The sequence below is a fragment of the Leptodactylus fuscus genome, chromosome 9, assembly GCF_031893055.1.
Source record: "Leptodactylus fuscus isolate aLepFus1 chromosome 9, aLepFus1.hap2, whole genome shotgun sequence".
Lineage (NCBI taxonomy): Eukaryota > Metazoa > Chordata > Amphibia > Anura > Leptodactylidae > Leptodactylus > Leptodactylus fuscus.
The window spans coordinates 14,278,730-14,302,515 of record NC_134273.1 but is presented as its reverse complement, the minus strand read 5'-3'; the positions used below and the strand labels follow the sequence as shown (position 1 = coordinate 14,302,515).

At 42.6% G+C, this 23,786-nt stretch overlaps 1 protein-coding gene across 7 annotated transcripts in view; it reads left to right on the top strand.

Moving 5' to 3' along the window:
• ELAVL4 (ELAV like RNA binding protein 4) overlaps positions 1 to 23,786 on the top strand; it is a 93,655-nt gene that overhangs the window by 35,674 nt on the left and 34,195 nt on the right. For all 7 annotated transcript variants that reach the window (XM_075286249.1, XM_075286253.1, XM_075286248.1 and 4 more), the window contains exon 2: positions 15,556 to 15,796. In XM_075286249.1, coding sequence (XP_075142350.1) covers positions 15,556 to 15,796 — 241 coding nt within the window. The remainder of the gene's footprint in view (positions 1 to 15,555; positions 15,797 to 23,786) is intronic.

The following is a 23,786-nucleotide window of genomic DNA, read 5'->3' as shown; positions in this document are numbered from 1 at the left end:
GTAGACATTAGGGACCCGGTGACAGCCGCTACCACCGCGTTTTTTTTACTAGGCCGTTACTGATTAGAGTTACTCCCGACAGTAACAGGCCCTATTTACTCACCGATCCTGACAGGAGCCGGGATTGGTAAGTGATTCTGCGGGCCCCACAAACACTATTATTGTACTCGGGGGGCTTTTCAGACTCCTGAGTATAACGATCGGAGGCCTGCATCATTATGCATGTGACGCAGGCCGCCCGGGTCACGTGACGTCTTTGAAGATGGCCGCCATTAGCAGGGAGTGCGGCAGAGCCAGGGATATTTAAGTAACAGTGTTTTTTATGTTTGTATCCTTCCCTAGGTCTCCTGAGTCTAAAAAGACTCCAGCGTATAATAATTGTTCATGGGTGTCCACAATGGGGCATAATAATGTGTATAGGGGGGGGGGGGGGGGGGAAGCACATGGTGGCTCAGTGGTTAGCACTGCAGCCTTGCAGTGCTGGAGTCCTGGTGTTCAAATCCCGCCAAGGGCATAAAACCATCTGCAAGGAGTTTGTATGTTCTCCCCGTGTTTGCATGGATTCCCATCCCATACTCCAAAGACATTCTGATAGGGGAAAATGTACATTGTGAGCTCTATGCGGGGCTCACAATCTACATTAAAAAAAAAAAAAAAAAATGTGTGCAGGGGTGACTATGGGGCATAATGTTGTGTGCAGGGGCCACTATGGGACATAATACTGTGTGCAGGGGCCACTATGGGACATAATGTTGTGTGCAGGGGCCACTATGGGACATAATACTGTGTGCAGGGGCCACTATGGGACATAATGTTGTGTGCAGGGGCCACTATGGGGCATAATACTGTGTGCAGGGGCCACTATGGGGCATAATGTTGTGTGCAGGGGCCACTATGGGACATAATACTGTGTGCAGGGGCCACTATGGGACATAATGTTGTGTGCAGGGGCCACTATGGGGCATAATACTGTGTGCAAGGGCCACTATGGGACATAATACTGTGTGCAGGGGCCACTTTGGAGTTTAATACTGTGTGCAGGGGTGACTATGGGGCGTAATGCTGGGTGATGGGGCCACTATGGGGCATAATAGTGAGCGCAGGAATGCGGGAGAAGTAGGCGCGTCGTTCGGGGGGGGGGCATGTCAAAAGTTCGCCACAGGGCGCCGCCATTCCTAGTTACACCACTGGATTTTAGTGATAATTTATAGGACATCACTGTATATAATAAAGGATATGTATGTAATATAGGATCCAATTGACAGCAACGCCTCCATAGCACACAGTAAGGCCACTGTACCCGGCTTGGGCCACAGGCTGCACAATACCCACAAGTGTTTGGTTTTGCACCGGTGACCATGTGTAGCAATGACCGATCATGTATTACTCTTGCTTTGTTGCTGCTCCTATTACGCGCCCTGTTCCGAGCCCGATCTCGACACATTCATTCCTATATCTCCGGCCTCCTATGACAATCCTGATTGACTATTTTTATGCCATAGATAAATGTATAGAGCGTCCTTTTTTAGCTCGTGTTGGCTCTGTAGTCTTATTCCGAGATCCTTGCAGTGAAAGGTGAGGGAATGTAGCGATGTGGTGCGGACGGATATTACATGTAGCCACAGGGGTTCCTGAGTAACACTGAGTTGGTGGAGTCTTTTGATCGCTGCTTGAAGAATCATGTGATCCTGTATATTTGGGTCACTAGTTGCTTGGCACTGGAACAATTTCGCACATTGGGAAAAAAGGAAATGCAGAAATATAAATTGCCTTTATGAATATAGTGCTGTCACTCGCACGACAGCTAATAAGTGGACCGCGCGACGCCGGGTACATTAGCCACAGGGTTTTCAATATATTATTACAAGCAAATTGCAACAATCGTATTTCCATTTTTAACATTCATTTTATCCATATAGCCCATCATAATCTGTAATTGTGTTTACTGCCGCTGACAATGAAGTCCTCACTCTTTATTGGATCTTTTTTTTTAGAGGGTCATTTTATTGATTTATTTTTCTTGCAATTTTTCTTTTTGTATTTTTTTTTTTTTTACAATAAATTTAATGATATATCAGGGCTGAGACCCAAGCTTTATTTTAGAGCATTGTGCTGACAATGTGAATAGAGATGTGGAGGGAAGTGGGGTCTAGGCTCGTGAGGGTCGGCTAATTATAGCAGTGCTGGGGGATGGGTAGGATTTTAGGGACAGGGTCCAGACATGAAAACAGCTTCAGTTTATCTGCAGGGTTCTTTCAATTTTGCAAGTTTGTTGCAGCTAACCTGCTGCTGGCCTTGCCCATGTGCTTACATTTTAAAAAATATTCAATATGTTAAAGGGATCCTATCATTAAGATCAAATTTTTTGTCCTAACGCGTAGGAATAGCCTTAAGAAAAGCTATTCATCTCCTACCTTTAGATGTCTTCTCTGCGTCGCCGTTCCATAGAGATCCTGTTTTTTCGCCGGTATGCAAATAAGTCCTCTCGCAGCACTGGGGGCGGTCCTCAGCGCTCAAACAGCACTGGAGGTGTCCCCAATGCTGCAAGAGAACTCTCCAGCTCCGTCTTCTTCAGGAACGGGTCTTCTTCACGGGGGTTGGCTTCAAAGCCGGCTGCCACAATAAAATGGCCGCTTGCACAGTATTGGGTTCAGGTTTCCGTTCAGGGAGTCTGCTTGGGGACCCCCCGAATGGAAACCTATCCGCATTAAAAAAAGTGGTTACCTAAAGAAAGCACACAGACCCCATAGATTATAATGGGGTCCATGTAGTTTACGCTGGGGTTCCGCACAAAAATCGGAGAATGGAATGGCCCAAATGTAGATGTGAACTGGGACTAACAGAGGGACATCCAAAGGTTCTCAGAAAAGCTGTTTCTTGATTGTTGAGGAGTATTTACTAAAATAGACAAGTCAGGAGAACTTTTACAACCAATTGGAACTTGGGATTGCTGAGGGGTCTTATAGTAAAGTATAGTATAGTGATGATCCCATAATACATTACAACAGGGGCTTAGGGTAATGGGGTAGAATGAAGAATTTCATTATTGTTTCCTTAATCTGCAGACTGGGTCATTGTGTTACAGCCAGTACAGACACCGCTTATGACAATATAAATCAAAGTATTAGACCCCATACCCCATAAAAACACAGCCAGAATGCCCCCATAACAAACATCCTATAATAGTAACAGAATCAGTAGCACCGTAACAATGACATCTGCCATGACGATAGTCACTGTCCCCACTTGGGTCCTGTATGGTTTTAGGATATGTTGCATATTCCTTTATATTCTTTACTTCACAGTTTCATCTCTTCAAATGGGTGGGATTAAAGGTTTTTAGTTCTCTAGAGATCCCCTTTAATGTAGAGAATTGCAGAATGGACAGTTACATGTACAACCCGTGTTTGGCTTTGTATACACGTTACTGCAATGCTATTTCCAACATAAACAATTCTACAAACCTTTTCCAAGAACCTTAAAATTTGCCTATTTTACAACATTTTTATAGTACATGGTGCAACCTTATACATGACAAAGCCATGGTACACACCATAGTACGAACCTGTGGGCACACCATGGGGCATGAAATGGTATCGCTATCATCAATGCTACAAGGGGCTGTACCTATATAATACTCTGATTTCAGAGTTACTTTTCTCAACTATCCCATTGGAATCTATGGGGGAAAAAATTCACATGAAAGCACTGGGAGGTACAGTATACATTTCTATAGGTGCTTTATTGCAGATGCATACAGATTGGGTCAATAATAAGATCATTTATATGAGGCCTTCTACAAGGCATTTCCAAGACATGGATTGTAACCCTTCTACCCTCTGTTTCGGTAGAATTTGATAATGGATCTAACTAGGGATCCTCAATTATAATTTGTTGCCATTCTAAAGTTCCATTCTGAGAGAGAAAGAAATATTCCAGCCAGGAAGACAACGAAACATGGGAATCCATAGAATGTGTGAAGTTGTCTCGGAGACCTCCCAGCAATACTTGTATAATAGCATAGTATAGTAAGAGCTCTGGGGCTTGTCCTTACATATGTCATCCAATGAGAATGATGCCTATAGGGCGTCGTCTCCAATCAGATTCACCGGATGCATATACATTAACGTAGCATCCTGCTGTGTACAGAGATCCTTGTACAAGAGAAGGACCTGAATATGTATTTGTAAGTAATCTTATCCTGTCCAGGGCATGTACAGATAAGCTTTCCCTGTGTAATCCCTTTAACAGGTGAATGATAGCTATGTGATGATTTCATTCCATTAGCTGTTTTTAGGAAACTTTTAAAAAATTCTCAGGCAACCCCTTTAAGAAAATAACCGTGTAAAATCATGGTCCAATTTTTACTGTGTTTGTGCATCTGCTCCATTTTCTGCAAAAGTTTATGAAGACTGGTGTAATGAATGCCAGTCTTCATAACCCTGGAGATGTTGAGGATGCACCTCATTTATGGCAGGGCGATGCGCCTGGAGGGGAAATGTATGCCAACCCACACCTCAATACCCACATCCTTTATGACCTGCCGCCTGTCCATCCTCGTCACGCTCCCTTTTTTGGGAATTGGCGAAAGCAAAATGCCAATTTACAGAACAAAATATAACTTTTTATGTCTTGTACGCCAAAAAACTGGAACACTGGCCTACAAGGCATAATAAACCTGCCCCATTGTCTTTGCAAGTGGTGGCCATCGTGCGTTTCCTGTAGGCATGGGAAAAAATCTGCACTCCAAAATTTGGATGTAAAAAAAGGCACAAATCAGGAATTTGCAACAAATCATTTGCAACTTTTTGATATCTGCACCACTCACCCTGTCTGTACTCAGATTTATCAACTGTGACTTCTTAAAAAATTGCAAAATTTATCGCAAACTCTCTCCAGTCATCGGGTAGCGGAGTAAAATTTCAGGACAGACGCGAGAGTTATAGGTTGTGCGACATTTGATACATTTGGTGCAAATTTTTGCAATGCAGAATCCAGCAAAACTGACTTTAAAAACTTGCTTCAATTTCCCCCGTCGTTTTTGTATCTGGACCTCGAGTGGCGATACCAGATGCATGTAATTTTTTTTCTTCCCTTTTTGATACATTCATCTTCATTAATCCGCCTGGCATTTTAAGTAGTAGCAAGGTATGATTCAGATTTCCTGACTGCGCCGTTTCCGGAATAAATAATTCAAGTGTAAATTAGAGATAGGGGTCGCGCCACAATTTAAGTCATTAGCTGCTAGAATTAATTTGCTTTTTTATAAAAGCATTCAGACACGGAATAATTTGTCTTGCAGCCTAAAAAGCAGCGTACTGCCGGAAAGTGGAAAGAAGGGAATAGAAACGATAGCGGGCGGCGAGCGGGCTTACGTGCTCCGACGCTACCAACCCATAGGAAGATTTTGCCAAATGAATCATAGCAAAATGAGATCAAGAAGTAAAATGACGGCACATAAGAGGCTGCTTTGTCTGGAGCTGGATGACAATTTATCAATGTTGAGACAGGTTTGTCTTAAAGCCGGGAATCAAACGGATGTATTGACAGAGCTGTTGATTCTCTAAAGCGAGACGCGTAAATGTTTCCAATGACAGAAGTAAATATCGCTGCTGACAACGCCACCGCTCATTGGGATGGACACATGCTGAGTTTGGTCTTGACTCGGAGAAAACATTGTAGTTTACCATGGCACAGTATTGAATATCTTCATTTATTCATCATATTTACTATTCTGCTAGGCGAGGTGGTGGTATCCAGCCGCCATGACGTGACTCTCTCCATTTAAGGTTGGGGGATCTTGCTTCAGTCTTACAAGGTCTCCTGTTGAAGGCGGCCACCTCAATGGTGTGGTGGTGGTCTGGGACCTAGAACTGTATCCATCCTTACCTTTGCACTTGGCTTGAGATATGCTAACATGAATGGTGCAAGGTGACCAGCTTTGGAGAATAGAAACTTTGCACCCAACAGAGTAAGGTCGTCCCCTGCCAATATCTCAAGCCAAGACGTAAATTAAGGCAGGACAGATCTGCGGTAGACTCAGGGCCACATTTCCCATTAAGGCCAAAGTGGTATATAAGAGCAGCTATGGGGATACAGTATGGTGGATCTGATGGATTTTGGTGTTATAGTCTCCATTTTATCACGTGTACATGTAATTCGCTCTGTTTGTAGATGAGTACTATATGGGGTTCAACAATAGAACTCATGGGTTTGGTGTGAATTTAGGATGCTAGAAAAACATGGCTTATTTATTTAAAAAACAGTGCCACACCTAGACACAGGTTGTTTGTGGTATTACAGCTCAATTTACTTCAATGGGTGTCAATAACAATATGTAGATAGATGGATAGAGAGAGAGAGATAGATAGATAGATAGATAGATAGATAGATAGATAGATAGATAGATAGGAGATAGATAGGAGATAGATAGATAGATAGATAGATAGGAGATAGATAGATAGATAGATAGATAGATAGATAGATAGATAGGAGATAGATAGATAGATAGATAGATAGATAGATAGATAGGAGATAGATAGATAGATAGGAGATAGATAGATAGATAGATAGATAGATAGATAGATAGATAGATAGGAGATAGATAGATAGATAGATAGATAGATAGATAGGAGATAGATAGATAGATAGATAGATAGATAGATAGATAGGAGATAGATAGATAGATAGATAGATAGATAGATAGACAGACAGGAGATAGATAGATAGATAGATAGTAGATAGATAGATAGATAGATAGATAGATAGATAGATAGATAGGAGATAAATAGATAGATAGATAGGAGATAGATAGATAGATAGATAGATAGATAGATAGATAGGAGATAGATAGATAGATAGATAGATAGATAGATAGGAGATAGATAGATAGATAGATAGATGATAGATAGGTAGATAGATAGATAGATAGGAGATAGATAGATAGATAGATAGATAGATAGATAGATAGATAGATAGACAGACAGGAGATAGATAGATAGTAGATAGATAGATAGATAGATAGATAGATAGGAGATAAATAGATAGATAGATAGATAGATAGATAGATAGATAGGAGATAGATAGATAGGAGATAGATAGATAGATAGGAGATAGATAGATAGATAGATAGATAGATAGATAGATAAATTGATAGATAGGAGATGGATAGATAGATAGATAGATAGATAGATGATAGATAATAGATAGATAGATAGATAGATAGATAGAAAATAAATAGATAGATAGATAGATAGATAGATAGATAGATAGATAGGAGATAGATAGATAGATAGATAGATAGATAGATAGGAGATAGATAGATAGATAGATAGATAGATAGATAGATAGATAGGAGATAGATAGATAGATAGATATATGAGATAGATAGATAGATAGATAGATAGATAGATAGATAGATAGATAGATAGATAGATAGATAGAGATAGCTATAGATAGATAGATAATAGGAGATAGATAGATAGATAGATAGATAGGTGATAGATAGAGATATGAGATAGATAGATAGCTAGATAGATAGATAGATAGATAGATAGATAGATAGATAGATAGAAAATAAATAGATAGATAGATAGATAGATAGGAGATAGATAGATAGATAGATAGATAGATAGATAGATAGGAGATAGATAGATAGATAGATAGATAGATAGATAGATAGATAGAGATAGCTATAGATAGATAGATAATAGGAGATAGATAGATAGATAGATAGATAGATAGATAGAAAATAAATAGATAGATAGATAGATAGATAGATAAGATAGGAGATAGATAGATAGATATATGAGATAGATAGATAGATAGATAGATAGATAATAGGAGATAGATAGATAGATAGATAGATAGATAGATAGATAGAGATAGCTATAGATAGATAATAGGAGATAGATAGATAGATAGATAGATAGATAGATAGATAGATAGACAGGTAGCTTAGAGGTTCAGCTCCCCCCCATTGTCTACAATGTACTGACCTAAATATTGGTGGTATTTTTTCTGTGGTGCAGTATATTTCACGCAGTGTGAACAGACGTGTAATGGGGATAGTCAGAGCTTTGGTGACCTCAGTATTACACGTGTGTGACTTCCATTACATGTGTGATAGGGTTGATGTGTTCTGCACATTATGTTGTCCCCTCACATGTCAGCTCCCAATCTGCTAGAATGAAGACAATCTCTATTTGTAGGCCCGGCCCGGCTTGTGCTCAGACCCCCGGAGGTGACACCATGTGGCCCCCACACAGCTCCACTAATGGTGGGGAGGGCTGAGAATCCATATTTCTAGTAACATCTTAAGCGTCCATGAGGGCGGCCTCACCAGGGCTGGTTAAGGGACCTCAATCTGTCTGAGAGGATTCCTGATAGGAGGCGGCAGGCGTGAAATGAGCAGATCTGCAGAGCAGGTGTGAAGTGGCGCCGAGTGTCACACACAGGGAGACTGCTCTCCTCACTAATGGAGGCCATTAACAGGGGCGGCCAAGTCATCGCTGAGGATGGCGAACCCAAATCCAGGGAGGGGGTGACAAGGTGACTGCCCTAGATGCAGGAGGGTCTGGATGAGGCCTAGTCTCTACAATGGCTGCCAGGGAGCCGGGGAGATGTGACTGTGCGCCCATCACTTGTGAGGCTTTGTCTGCCTGACAGAGAACGAAAGCGCCTTCACTATATCTGGGACATGAGAGCGGCCTGTGACTGCGGGAACTTCACAGAATACGGCCTGAAGCCTGAAGTCATAGTCATCCATCCAATACAACATGACACGGGTTACAGAGATTCATCTGAATATTATTATATTACCTCTATAGATCACCTACACAGCATGGGGATATAGGGAGATAGCTCTCTTATCTTGTTCTATATACATTACTATAGATAATACACACAGTGATGTCACAGTACAGGGATAATACACACAGTGATGTCACAGTACAGGGATAATACACACAGTGATGTCACAGTACAGAGATAATACACACAGTGATGTCACAGTACAAGGATAATACACACAGTGATGTCACAGTACAGGGATAATACACACAGTGATGTCACAGTACAGGGATAATACACACAGTGATGTCACAGTACAGGGATAATACACACAGTGATGTCACAGTACAAGGATAATACACACAGTGATGTCACAGTACAGGGATAATACACACAGTGATGTCACAGTACAGAGATAATACACACAGTGATGTCACAGTACAGGATAATACACACAGTGATGTCACAGTACAGAGATAATACACACAGTGATGTCACAGTACAGGATAATACACACAGTGATGTCACAGTACAGGGATAATACACACAGTGATGTCACAGTACAGGGATAATACACACAGTGATGTCACAGTACAGGATAATACACACAGTGATGTCACAGTACAGAGATAATACACACAGTGATGTCACAGTACAGGGATAATACACACAGTGATGTCACAGTACAGAGATAATACACACAGTGATGTCACAGTACAGAGATAATACACACAGTGATGTCACAGTACAGGGATAATACACACAGTGATGTCACAGTACAGGGATAATACACACAGTGATGTCACAGTACAGGATAATACACACAGTGATGTCACAGTACAGGGATAGTACACACAGTGATGTCACAGTACAGGGATAATACACACAGTGATGTCACAGTACAGAGATAATACACACAGTGATGTCACAGTACAGGATATTACACACAGTGATGTCACAGTACAGGATAATACACACAGTGATGTCACAGTACAGAGATAATACACACAGTGATGTCACAGTACAGGGATAATACACACAGTGATGTCACAGTACAGAGATAATACACACAGTGATGTCACAGTACAGAGATAATACACACAGTGATGTCACAGTACAGGGATAATACACACAGTGATGTCACAGTACAGGGATAATACACACAGTGATGTCACAGTACAGAGATAATACACACAGTGATGTCACAGTACAGGATAATACACACAGTGATGTCACAGTACAGGATAATACACACAGTGATGTCACAGTACAGAGATAATACACACAGTGATGTCACAGTACAGGGATAATACACACAGTGATGTCACAGTACAGAGATAATACACACAGTGATGTCACAGTACAGAGATAATACACACAGTGATGTCACAGTACAGGGATAATACACACAGTGATGTCACAGTACAGAGATAATACACACAGTGATGTCACAGTACAGGATAATACACACAGTGATGTCACAGTACAGAGATAATACACACAGTGATGTCACAGTACAGGATAATACACACAGTGATGTCACAGTACAGGGATAATACACACAGTGATGTCACAGTACAGGGATAATACACACAGTGATGTCACAGTACAGGATAATACACACAGTGATGTCACAGTACAGAGATAATACACACAGTGATGTCACAGTACAGGGATAATACACACAGTGATGTCACAGTACAGAGATAATACACACAGTGATGTCACAGTACAGAGATAATACACACAGTGATGTCACAGTACAGAGATAATACACACAGTGATGTCACAGTACAGGGATAATACACACAGTGATGTCACAGTACAGAGATAATACACACAGTGATGTCACAGTACAGGATAATACACACAGTGATGTCACAGTACAGGATAATACACACAGTGATGTCACAGTACAGAGATAATACACACAGTGATGTCACAGTACAGGGATAATACACACAGTGATGTCACAGTACAGAGATAATACACACAGTGATGTCACAGTACAGGGATAATACACACAGTGATGTCACAGTACAGAGATAATACACACAGTGATGTCACAGTACAGGGATAATACACACAGTGATGTCACAGTACAGGGATAATACACACAGTGATGTCACAGTACAGGATAATACATACAGTGATGTCACAGTACAGGGATAATACACACAGTGATGTCACAGTACAGGGATAATACACACAGTGATGTCACAGTACAGAGATAATACACACAGTGATGTCACAGTACAGGATAATACACACAGTGATGTCACAGTACAGGATAATACACACAGTGATGTCACAGTACAGAGATAATACACACAGTGATGTCACAGTACAGGGATAATACACACAGTGATGTCACAGTACAGAGATAATACACACAGTGATGTCACAGTACAGAGATAATACACACAGTGATGTCACAGTACAGGGATAATACACACAGTGATCTCACAGTACAGGGATAATACACACAGTGATGTCACAGTACAGAGATAATACACACAGTGATGTCACAGTACAGAGATAATACACACAGTGATGTCACAGTACAGAGATAATACACACAGTGATGTCACAGTACAGAGATAATACACACAGTGATGTCACAGTACAGGATAATACACACAGTGATGTCACAGTACAGAGATAATACACACAGTGATGTCACAGTACAGGGATAATACACACAGTGATGTCACAGTACAGAGATAATACACACAGTGATGTCACAGTACAGAGATAATACACACAGTGATGTCACAGTACAGGGATAATACACACAGTGATGTCACAGTACAGGGATAATACACACAGTGATGTCACAGTACAGGGATAATACACACAGTGATGTCACAGTACAGAGATAATACACACAGTGATGTCACAGTACAGGATAATACACACAGTGATGTCACAGTACAGAGATAATACACACAGTGATGTCACAGTACAGAGATAATACACACAGTGATGTCACAGTACAGAGATAATACACACAGTGATGTCACAGTACAGAGATAATACACACAGTGATGTCACAGTACAGGGATAATACACACAGTGATGTCACAGTACAGAGATAATACACACAGTGATGTCACAGTACAGGGATAATACACACAGTGATGTCACAGTACAGGGATAATACACACAGTGATGTCACAGTACAGGATAATACACACAGTGATGTCACAGTACAGGATAATACACACAGTGATGTCACAGTACAGGATAATACACACAGTGATGTCACAGTACAGGATAATACACACAGTGATGTCACAGTACAGGATAATACACACAGTGATGTCACAGTACAGGATAATACACCTATATATTTATATTGAGTACAATTTGTCCCTGACATCCTTCCGCTTGCCCATACATTCTGCTTCTAGCACATCAACTTCAAGAGCCGTCAGTTCGCTCTCTGACTAATATCTCCCACACCCTGATGTTGTCACCAGATAGCCAATGTTATTTTTGTTATGTTTGGGACAATCGATGTATTTATAATTGTAGATGGGGGGACAGATTTATGAACACTATTGTCACCGATCTTCATAGCCCCTGAGCCAGTGGAGTTGGCACCATTAGTGGCCGTGCTTGATGAGCCGTGCTGGCTTGGCTGGGCCGAGTGTGCATGTGTTTTCAGGGATAAGGAGGAATTGCTACAATATCTAACGTGTATAGCCTTCTTTTTACACATTAATGATATAGGACAACATACTATAGAGATGCGTCACAGACACAAGTGATGAGATTGCCAGGGCTATAGACGTGTAGCAGCTCGGGAATCTCTATAGGCGAGGATCTTATAGCTGAAGTGCTCTTATGTAATAATACAATGAAATGCCATTTACTATCATGTAAGCTTCTCAATACCGGGTAAATATCCTCCTGACTCCCCTACTTGTGAATATGAAGCAGTTCTGTAGGCTCAAATGTAAATTCGCCATTGAGGCTGTGTACAAGGCCGGCGCTCGGCAGTCACTAGTGGTTATCGTCAGTGCCGGCTGTATTATAGGTCATGCTCTAGTGTCGGTATATACACCGATAGGAGGGCTTGTACGTGCATAAAATATACATAATTTGCTGTTAACCCCTTTAACCCTACTACATTCTACTTACAATTAGATATGGTTTTACAGTTAAGCTTAGATACAGTGCTGTGCAAAAGTTTTAGGCAACATAGAAGGGTTCATAGTTTATTTTTAGCAATGAACAAAATGAAGTGAATGAAGAAAAGAGAAATGTATATTCCATCAATTGCCCTTTGGAGGAGTTGGCGGAGGAGTCCTGGAAGTGATGATATGGCCCCCATAGATATAACCCTGATCTCACCATCATCAGTCTGTCTGGGATGACATGAAGAGACAGACGGATTGGAGCGAGCCTACATCTATAGAAGATCTGTGCCTAGTTCTCCAAGATGGCGGCGGGAACAACCTCCCTGCCCAGTGCTGCCAAAAACTGGTACGAAGAAGAACTGATGGGAGGCAAAGGGCAAAGGTCACCCCAAATATTGATGGGATTTACATTTCTCTTTCCTCCATCCACTTCATTGTGTTAATGGACAACAATAAGCATTCTTACTTTGCAGCATTTTTTTCACACCTGCCTAAAACTTTTGCTTCGATAAGGGGAATGGTAACATGCAGTTTATTCATGAATTTTCAGGAGGAGTAATGGAGGAACAGAACAACACAGCATTACCAGAATTGCTCTATACCAGATAGTTCATATCCTATTGAAAGTGACATCAAAATCCAATCCTTATCTTTAGACCCCGTCCTTGTATTATGTTCCTAAACTAATCTCAGGAGATGTTTAACCCAAGCCTAGTAAGTAAGAACGTCGTCATCTTGACAGTAAGAAATATTCCTAACCATTGTCACCCTGTAGCATTCTCTCTCATAATGTCTATGCCGTTCCTCTGTTATCCCTCCTGGCAGTGACATGCTTATAGGGGATGCAGACGTGACAATTGCTACCTGGCCCTGGAGCCTGATAGGATCCAAAGGCCTCTTTACACTATAAGAAGACATCAATATTGTAGACAGCAAATGGTACAGATTATGCATTGGGGTCCAGTGACGTAAAGTGTACCTCCAGCTATATACAACTTTACATAAATGAATAATACGGGTGAATATAAGAAACTTTGTAATACATCTTATTAAAGAAATCTGTCTCCTTCTCCACTTTTCGGGCACTTACTTTCTCCATTTTAGTCTATGAAGAAGGGAGGGAGATGGGAAAGGCACTCAAATAATTGCTGCTGTTACACTCTACTATTCCTGCTAGGTTGTAGAGGCTACAAGTGCACAGAATGAGACCAGATATCAATTAAGTAGGAGATTCCAACTGTGTGAGGGTGAATATGGAGACAGATATAATATTTTTCAATGGCAGACACACTGTATGGCTTATAGTATCAGTGCAGCCTATCAGACACGCAGGGCTCTCGATCGCAGCAAATAAAGCAAATATTACCCAAATTCTACTCACAAATCCGTATAAACAGGTTACTCCTTGTTCTCCATTTAATCAACCCCGTGCCGCCTCGTACACAATGTTACCGTATTATTATGTGGCTAGATGAAGGTCTGAGTATTCTGTAGAGGCCATTTATTTTTATCGCAGATTGTCAAGGACAGCACAACAAGGAAAGTTGAGGGTTTTTTGCAGAATTAATGCTGTATTTGCATTTCAGGTCTGTGGTTATATCTAGCAGACAGGGCATTGTGCTGATGAGCGGCATCCTTGTCCTCTGACTCAGGGCGCTGGAGATACAAGTATTTTCAGCACGGTGTAAAAGTCTTAGGCATGCGTTGGAAAAAAACTGCAGTAAGAATGCTATTAGAAACAGAAGAGTTAATAGTTTTTGTCAATGAACAAAATGAAGTGAATGAAGACAAGAGGAATGTAAATCCCATCCATATTTGGTGTGACCTTTGCCCTTTGGAGGAGGAGTCCTGGAAGTGATGATATAGCCCTGATCTCATCGTCATCCAGTCTGTCTGAAACGGATTGGAGCAAACAACATCCACAGAAGATCTGTGCTTAGTTCTCCAAGATGGCGACGGGAACAACCGACCTCCTGAGTTCTGCCAAGAACTGTCCGAGAAGAACTGATGGAAGGCAAAGGGCAAAGGTCACATCGAATAGTGATGGGATTTACTTTTCTATTTCCTTCATTCATTAGATTTTTGGCAATGGGCAAAAATAAACTATAATACCTTATGTCTGAAAGGATTCTTACTTTGCAACATTTTTCGACACCTGCCTAAAACATTTTCACATTGTTTGTAGGTTCAGCTATATACTGTATACATGGGCCACATATTGTCAAGTTTTGTTACTTTTAGAGGTGCAATATGTTCAAAATCACAGTCATTGTCAAAATCTGTACCAGGCCCCCCTATTATAATGTATCATTCACTGTACAGGTCTTCTCGTATTGGGATAAGACTCCTCATGGGCCGGCTCCTCCCTCGGGTTACGCCCCTGCTTACTTTCTACTTCCTGTTTGTGACTCTTGTATGGCAACCACTGAGTTGAATCTCATAAAGCCTAAACTAGAGCTGATATATGATGGCAGTGTTGTATTCTCATGAAGCAGAGGCAGCCATACTATCTAGCGATCCTATAGCTTTTTGGGTTATCCTATTTCAGTGACATTTTTACAGATATGGATCCTCATCCTTTAGGTCTCGGCTGATCCTTTCCATCTTTTCCCCATTACAGATAATTAGCACCATGGAACCTCAGGTGTCGAATGGCCCAACTTCCAATACGAGCAATGGACCATCCAGTAATAGTCGAAACTGTGCTTCTCCTATGCAGACAGGGGCAGCTACAGATGACAGCAAAACTAACCTCATAGTCAACTATTTGCCGCAAAACATGACGCAAGAAGAGTTCAGGAGTCTGTTTGGCAGCATTGGAGAGATAGAGTCCTGCAAGCTGGTGCGGGATAAAATCACAGGTACGTGCATACAGATGTTTTCTGATTTCCCACAGGCGCAGGTTACATGGGACAGTAAGTACAGTACCAGTAAGACATATGTTATAGGGGGCGACCATTGCCTGGTGCCAAGACAACCCTACCCAGAACTGGCTGTAATATTCTACATTGGTTACTTGAGTACTCTCACCTGTATTATATAGGATATGCGTATATAGTAAGGGACCATACTGTAGGGTTAGGAGAACCTTACCCAGGCACTGCCTATTTCAGTTCCTTCTCTGCTCCTCCCCCTTTGCCTTTCACTGTAAAAAATCACTGCCTTGCCTTTCTTGAGGTCACATGACTCATCTCTATAGAAGTCTATGGAGAGGGGGAGGAGTGAGCAGGAAATGCAGGACATAAGAGAAGAAAACACTGGATTAAACTGATGTTGGAGCTAAATAGTAATAGCCAAATAGTCTTCTGTTCCCCCTTTTTGATAGATCCACCAAATATTAGACCCGAGATACATGGGCCCCAATATACTGAAAAAGTAAAGAAAAAGAGGATTGGGCCTTGACCATTTGTTTGTCTAGGGTCCTGGACCCCCTGACAGTGAATACCCCACAGGTCAGTGAGTTGACCCCTTCCTCTCTGATAGGGGGCCATCAAGGGATCGGTGGTAAGGGTAAAATATCACTGGTGCAACTATAGAGGTTGCATTTGCAACCAGACCCAGAAGCCAGGGCGGCCCACGGGTTACCCCCAACACGCCAGGGCTGGATGAACATCTTTGATTTCCTTTTCCGTCTTGTAAATGTTATAAGTCCCATTGAAATATCAATTTTTCTCCAGCCATCAGGTGAATTACTGTTTGGCTTGCACAGACCTTGAGACTAGGCGTGAGAACACAATATCGGTGGCGGCGTTGGCGGCGGCGACAGCTCAGCATTGTATGTTGACTTCATTATGAGTGGTTTAATGATACTGTTAATCTGCAGATATCGTGGCATTTCCCATTTCGTCTCTTTAAAGACGTATATTGGATCCCACCTGCTGTGAGCTAAGCCCGTCACCACCAAGGCTATATATAGACGTGTATATTCTGAGTAATAACGGACAGGGATAAGTGCTCGGCGAGGAGAACGCCAGTCCGTAAATAAGACAAGTCTGCAGTCAATAGCTATGATTCATATCGGGTTTTGTCTTGTAAAGCTGCTGAGATGGAACAAGCCAGGAAGACGCGATGTAGCCATAAAGTGAGCTTATTATAACCTTCATTTCCACCACGTAATTAATTCTGGCTTCTTAAATTAACAATAAAACGCGTCCCTCCAGGACCCTCGTACTTGTACAGAGGCCAAGATGGAAGGAGCGAAACTTTCTTACCTGTTCAGCAGAAACGCGATGATTAAATGAGGCCACACTGAAACGAATGGGCGCCGGTGCTGGCTCGCTATAAGCCTGCTTAATGGGATTGTACGGCGGCCCATACATTGGGATTAGTGAACGAGCTTAGCGGGTTCATTGTGTGCCCAGTCATAACCTAGAACCACGTACCTAGGGGTAGAAGAGGTGAATTTGTCACCTTTGTAAAAGTCCAGGATTAGAAAAAGTCTTACGTTTTTTAAAATTCTTTCAGAAACAGCGCCTCTCTTGTTGGTGGGCCATAGCTGGTATTGCGGCTCATTGCCAGACTTTGTACATCCCATGGACAATTGAGGTGCTAAAACTGGATTCTTTCTTTCTAATCCGGGGAAACTGCTTTAGAGGGAATGTGTCACCAGATTTGGGACCCCTAAACCAACTAAAACAAGCTTTGACCATGTGATTGGTGGGGGTGCCAGGTGTTGGTCCGCCAGCAACTGCAAATTGATGACGTGACCTAAGGATAGGCCATCAATATCTAAAGGGGATTTCCAGGTAAACTGAAAACTGGGTAGAGGTTTGGGAAAGGGGGCTAAAATATACATCATTTAGGTTACTGTTGCAGCCAATCACTGGGCTCAGTGGTCACATGTTGGGGAGCGGTGACATCATTGCTAATACTTCACTGGTACCCGTCATGTGATCACTGAGGCCAATGATTGGCTGTAGTGGCCACATGAGCCACTCGGCTTGCAACCCAGTCAAACGTCGGAACGGAACGGGGGACCCAATACGGTAAAGCTGAATGAGTGTTAGGTGAGTATCTTTCTTAGTTTTAGCCCACCCTTGTCCCATCCCCTCCAAGAAAACCCCTTTAAATTCCAATTTTGCAGAGAAGAGTCCTGGACGTATCCCGGATCTTGTGCTGTTGACACCCAGATAGTGGATATTGCTTCACGTGTACATGCAATGCACGGCATGATGGTGGTTTAGAGGCGCCAAAGCTTGTGACAAGTTCCCTTTAAGATAAGTAGGTTTACCTTCAGCCTTTAGAAGGAAACACAATGAGACATTGTTCTGTTCCATCTACAGTGTACATTGTTCCCATAGCTCCACCACTAGTTATATGAGGCTCTTCTTATTAGACAGGTCTGGTGAGATATTACAGCATCTGCTCAACCTTGAACACCATTGACAGCTTATATATAGAATGAATCTATAGAAGAATGGAAAACATTGCATCACTTACCAAATGTCTATTATAGTAGCCCTAAGCTGCATTCACAAGCCGGGGGGGGGGGCTGCAGAGCTGAAATCTCCCTGCAATCCCAGCGTGTTCTTGAGATCTACACCACAGAAGTCCACAGACCACCATGCTGCAACCGGCCTGCCGTGAATTAAAAGCACGGGCTGTTCCCCTGTGTGCCCCATGTGCACGGGCCGGGCTTTTGCTGCACCTTTCATTAAATGAATAGGAGCCACGGAAGCACGGGCCGCAAAATAGGACAGGAATAGGATGTGTTCTATATTGTGCGGCCCTGACTGTTGGTCTGCACACGGGACTGTGAAATTCATGGACGTGTGTGCGGGCCCATAGAAAAGAGCAGGTCAGTTTGCTAATACACAGACAGCACACTGACCACGGCCATGATCGTCTACAAGGGGTCTAAGAGTTTGTGCACACAGGGATGATATTACTGCAGCATATCTGCTGGAAATCTGCATAAGAGAAAAAAATAATGTACCAAATGATGCATTTTCGTCGCAGATTTTGCGGCAATCATGCTGCGAATTTTCCACAGATTTTCACTCTGCATCTTGAGGATATTTTTGACCTGTTGCAATTTTTTGCACGTTTTTTTCTGCGACAGGCTTATTTTATGGCAGACTTTGTTGCTACTATAAAATTCTGTGGATTTTCTGTATGGAAATGATGCACAGAAATGATGCAGCATTTTAGTTGCCCTAGGCTAAGTCCCCACATTGCGGAAACAGTTTGTTTGTTTTTTTGTTGCAGATTTTGCTGCATTTTTTTGAGCCATAGCCAGAAGTGAATTGAACAGAACGGAGAAGCCTCAGAGCTTCGTAGATATTTCCCATTCCTTGGCTTTGGCTCAAAAAACAGCAACAAATTCTGCAACGAAAAAAAGCTGCGTTTCCGCAACGTGGGGCCTTAGGCTAAGGTCGCACATTGCAGAAACGTAGCTTTATCTGTTGCAGATTTTGTTTCAGTTTTTTGAGCCAAAGTCAGGAGTGGATTGAGCAGAAGGTAGAAGTATAAGAGCTTCCTATGGTTTGGCTCAAAAAAAACGCAGAAAAATCTGCAACAAAAAAAGCTGTGTTTCTGCAACGTGGGGCCTTAGGCTGAGGCCACACAGTGCAAAATTAATATTCTTTTTTTTACTGCTTTTCTGCTACATTTTGCATTTTTGTATTTCTCAAAAATGCAGCCTTTTCCTCTGCAATGTGTGAATGAGGTTATATGAAATCTCAATCGCTTTGGTGCAACTATACAACGTTTCATTGTGTTTCCATTGCAGAGACCGCGTTTTACAGTCCCGGTAAAATTGAATGAGATTCTGTTTCTCATCCACACGTTGCATTATAAAAAATACAATAATTGCAATGAACAATATAAACATTGTTGCAATGTTTTTTTCCGCTGCTGTGATTTTTGGCTGTGTTTTGCTATGTGTGGCCTTCTATGGAGTAATAGACATCTTCTCAGGCCGAGCCCCAGACCAAGCCACCTTCGGCCCCCGATCCAAGCCTAAAATATCATTTAGGGCTCGTGATTTTTTTGACAATCGTCTCTTCCTATAGAAATGCTGATACATCGATGCAAGGAAATTCTCTGTAATGAATGACTATTGTACAAGTCCCCTGTAATATCCTGCATTACTTAGAGCCCTGTCTCGCGGGAGACCTGGAGTCATGTGATGTATTTCTAATGAGCTTCTTTTTCAAAGAGAATTAGAATCTATACATATCCAGAGAGCCCGATGCCGGAGACTTGTGCAGATAAAGCAATATGCGGCGTGTGCGCCAGTCAGCATCATTTGCATAGGAGGGGGTAGGGAAGGCAGCTGTTAAAAAAAAAACACCCCCGACACACACAAACACACATGACAGAGAGCTGCTGCAGGGCCTGGGGGTGGCGGAGGGGATGAAAAGTCTTTAAATTGTGAACAGCTCAAGTGACAGACAGGGAAAAGCAAGTCATGTCTGATCTAGGTTAATAAGCAGTCTGCGCGCACTGTACCTGCCGCAAGACAGCAGAAGCGAGATGAACGTATTACAATCGATGCAAGGCATTCCGCCTTCAAATCTAGCAGCCATAACCCCGCATTCGCCACAGCGCCGGCGCAAAGGAGTTTTTTTTATGGCCGAAATGTGGAAATCCCTTAAGATGTAACCGTTCCGAAGCTGTTTCCTTTTTATTATAATGGAGCAACCATTAGCAATACTTTAATAGGAGGAATAAGTGTTATCTTCCCCAGTGTGCAGATTTAGCTATAGGAATGTTGTCCTATTGTACTAAGGGATGAAAAAGTCCCGATCTGTAGAGATGATGTGAAGACAGAAGCCCTGGAAGAAGCATGAGTCTGCCTATGTGAATACAGCCCAGGCCCACTCACTGTGACTGTGATCATATTGGCAGATCGCACTCATAACGTGGCGTTGAAAGGAAGAAAGATATAATCTGGAGAGTGTTCCATATGTGAAACAGCAGGGTGGATAGGATGGATGCCTTATGTAGTATGGGGCTTAATATCGTATAATCTGTGCCATAAGAGTTAATAAAGCACCTCTATTGTACAGTGAGTCGTGACGTAGGTAAGACCCCCTTTATGTCTCTACATGCCCACAGTGACAATGAAAACATTGTAATGCATTTCTCGCATACAAAGGACAGGATGGGTGGGAGAATAGATGAGTCCGTGGTTGCCATATAGGTGCTCACCCCCAACACCCTCTAGAGTTGTGGAGTAGAGGAGTCAGTGGTTGCCATATAGGTGCTCATTCCCAATAGAGTTGTGGAGTAGGGGAGTCAGTGGTTGTCATATAGATGCTCAACCCCAACACCCACTAGAGTTGTGGAGTAGAGGAGTCAGTGGCTGCCATATAGGTGTTCATCCCCAACACCCACTAGAGTTGTGGAGTAGAGGAGTCAGTGGCTGCCATATAGATGCTCATCCCCAACACCCACTAGAGTTGTGGAGTAGAGGAGTCAGTGGTTGCCATATAGATGCTCACCCCCAACACCCACTAGAGTTGTGGAGTAGAGGAGTCAGTGGTTGCCATATAGATGCTCACCCCCAACACCCACTAGAGTTGTGGAGTAGGGGAGTCAGTGGTTGTCATATAGGAGCTCATTCCCAACACCCACTAGAGTTGTGGAGTAGAGGAGTCAGTGGCTGCCATATAGGAGCTCATTCCCAACACCCAATAGAGTTGTACAGTAGGGGAGTCCATGGCTGCCATATAGGTGCTCATCCCACCATACCATCTATAGAGTTGTAAAGTATGTCAGTCAGTGGCTGCCATATAGTTGTTCATGCCCAACACCCATTAGAGTTGTAGAGTACGGGATTGATATAGGTGCTGACCCCCAACACCCACTGAAGTTCTAGAGTAGAGGAATCAGCTGCCATACAGGCGCTCATACCCAACACCCACTAGATTTGTGGAGTAGCTGAGACAGTGGCTGCCATATAGGTGCTCGTCCCACAACACCATCTAGAGTTGTAAAGTAGGTCAGTCAGTGGCTGCCATACAGGCGCTCATCCCAAATCCCCATGAGGGTTAGCTGTTCATAGGCACTTATCTATTATAGTATTTTTTGATGTTGGATGAAGGAAAGCCCAAGCTAATGCTAGGAGAATATACAACCCCCATGCAGATCTTGGGGCCAGTGCTGTAAGACAGCAATATAATCACTGAGCCGCGGTGCTGCCATGGTCAGAGGTCAGGCACACTACTGCACCATTCACATAAGGCACTTGGAGACCCCCATTCTTAGCATTCAGACCCTCTCGGTGGACATGAAAATGAAGTCCCCAAAAGCCTTGTGTGAACAATCTGATAAGATGTGCATGCTCAGCCATCACTTTATTCACATCTATGGGCCTGATGGAGATCCCTGTACCAAAAGTCCCATATTAGTGAATGGTGGCCAAGTTTTGGTACCACAGCTTCATGCGCGAGGGACAACTGGGACCTCCTTTCCTGTCATCACTGTGATCCCTGGCGGACCATGGTCCATGTTTGTCCCACCAAAGCAGTGGCCAAACCAATTTTACTAAGGATCCCCCCTACATGTCCCCTGGTAGACACCATAGAGTAATGAGTGAAACGTTTGACCATGCTGCCAAGTGTTGGGCCCACCAAATAAGATGATTCTGGGACCTTTAGGAAATACTCCATTATATCCTTCAAATCTTTGCTGGACCCTTATTGTTTTAGTGCCTGAGCCCTCGGGAGGGTCCTCAGGTACTCTGATGGGTCAGTCCAACACTGTATACTGCCCCTTCACATTGGATCAGGTTAGTACACTCACATTGGCACCTATTTCTATACAGGGCATGTACACAACGTACAGTATACAGAGCTACATGTTCTAGTTATTAATATGGGCAAACCGAAGTGATTGACAAGGTGCACAGCTTCTGTGGGAAATCTCGAGAAGGCCACAGCTAACGGGCAGAGGTATTAATGCAGTAAATGCCCCTATCTGTATAATCCTGTGCAATGCATGCAAGGAAATCCTTGTCGAGTGATGCTTAGACAGTAATTCATGCTAAGACCGCTGGCGAGCCGTCCACAGAAGAGTTAAGCTATGTGATCCTCAATGCATCAGATGAGATGAAATCCTGCAAGGCCCCGTATATTGTTTGTGATAGTCCGATCAAGCCTACATTGGCAGCTATAATTGCCAGACTGCCTGTCTTCGCTTTCCCTTCTCCCGCTCCCTCCCCTTCTGCATTTACAATTCTGGCCTTTTTTTTTTTTTTCCTCAATCACAATCAGATGTGTTTTGTTCCCATGTGTGGGACATTACAAAAGCGCAGAGGGGTTTGTAGAGGAAATGGCAGCTGTCTTAGAATCTTCTCCCTTACCATCCACCATAAGAGCTGCAAAACATGTTTATTCCTGAAATATCGCTTTATTCCAAATCGCAGAGTTTCGCTTTATGATCGAAGGCAAAAAAAAAGGGGCTTGGAAGACTACTAAATCAGTCTGGATTTGTTCTCCAGAAACGGCGCAATGCAAAGGCCAGGGGGTCTTTGTCGGGTACAGAAGCCTCATTAAATGTAATGTTGTTAGGGTGCAATACCAGATGTGACCAAGAGGGGTGCTGTTTAGGGAAAAATATACTATAGTTTTTGTTCCCTTCCATCATCTAATGCCTTAAAGGGGTTTTCCAAGCTAAATAGTGGGAGAACTATGTTTAACATAGGTCAACAATTACAGATCAGCAGGGGTCTGAAATTCAGGGCCCCTACCGATCAGCTGTTTGTGCTTTCGACTACTGAACTACGATCAGACCATGTGACCCATGAACATGACTCTGCCGCTTAGAACAGCTGATCCATGGTGGTCCCAGTTATCGGACCCCCATGGATTTCTAATTGATGATCTGTCCTAAGGATAGGTCATC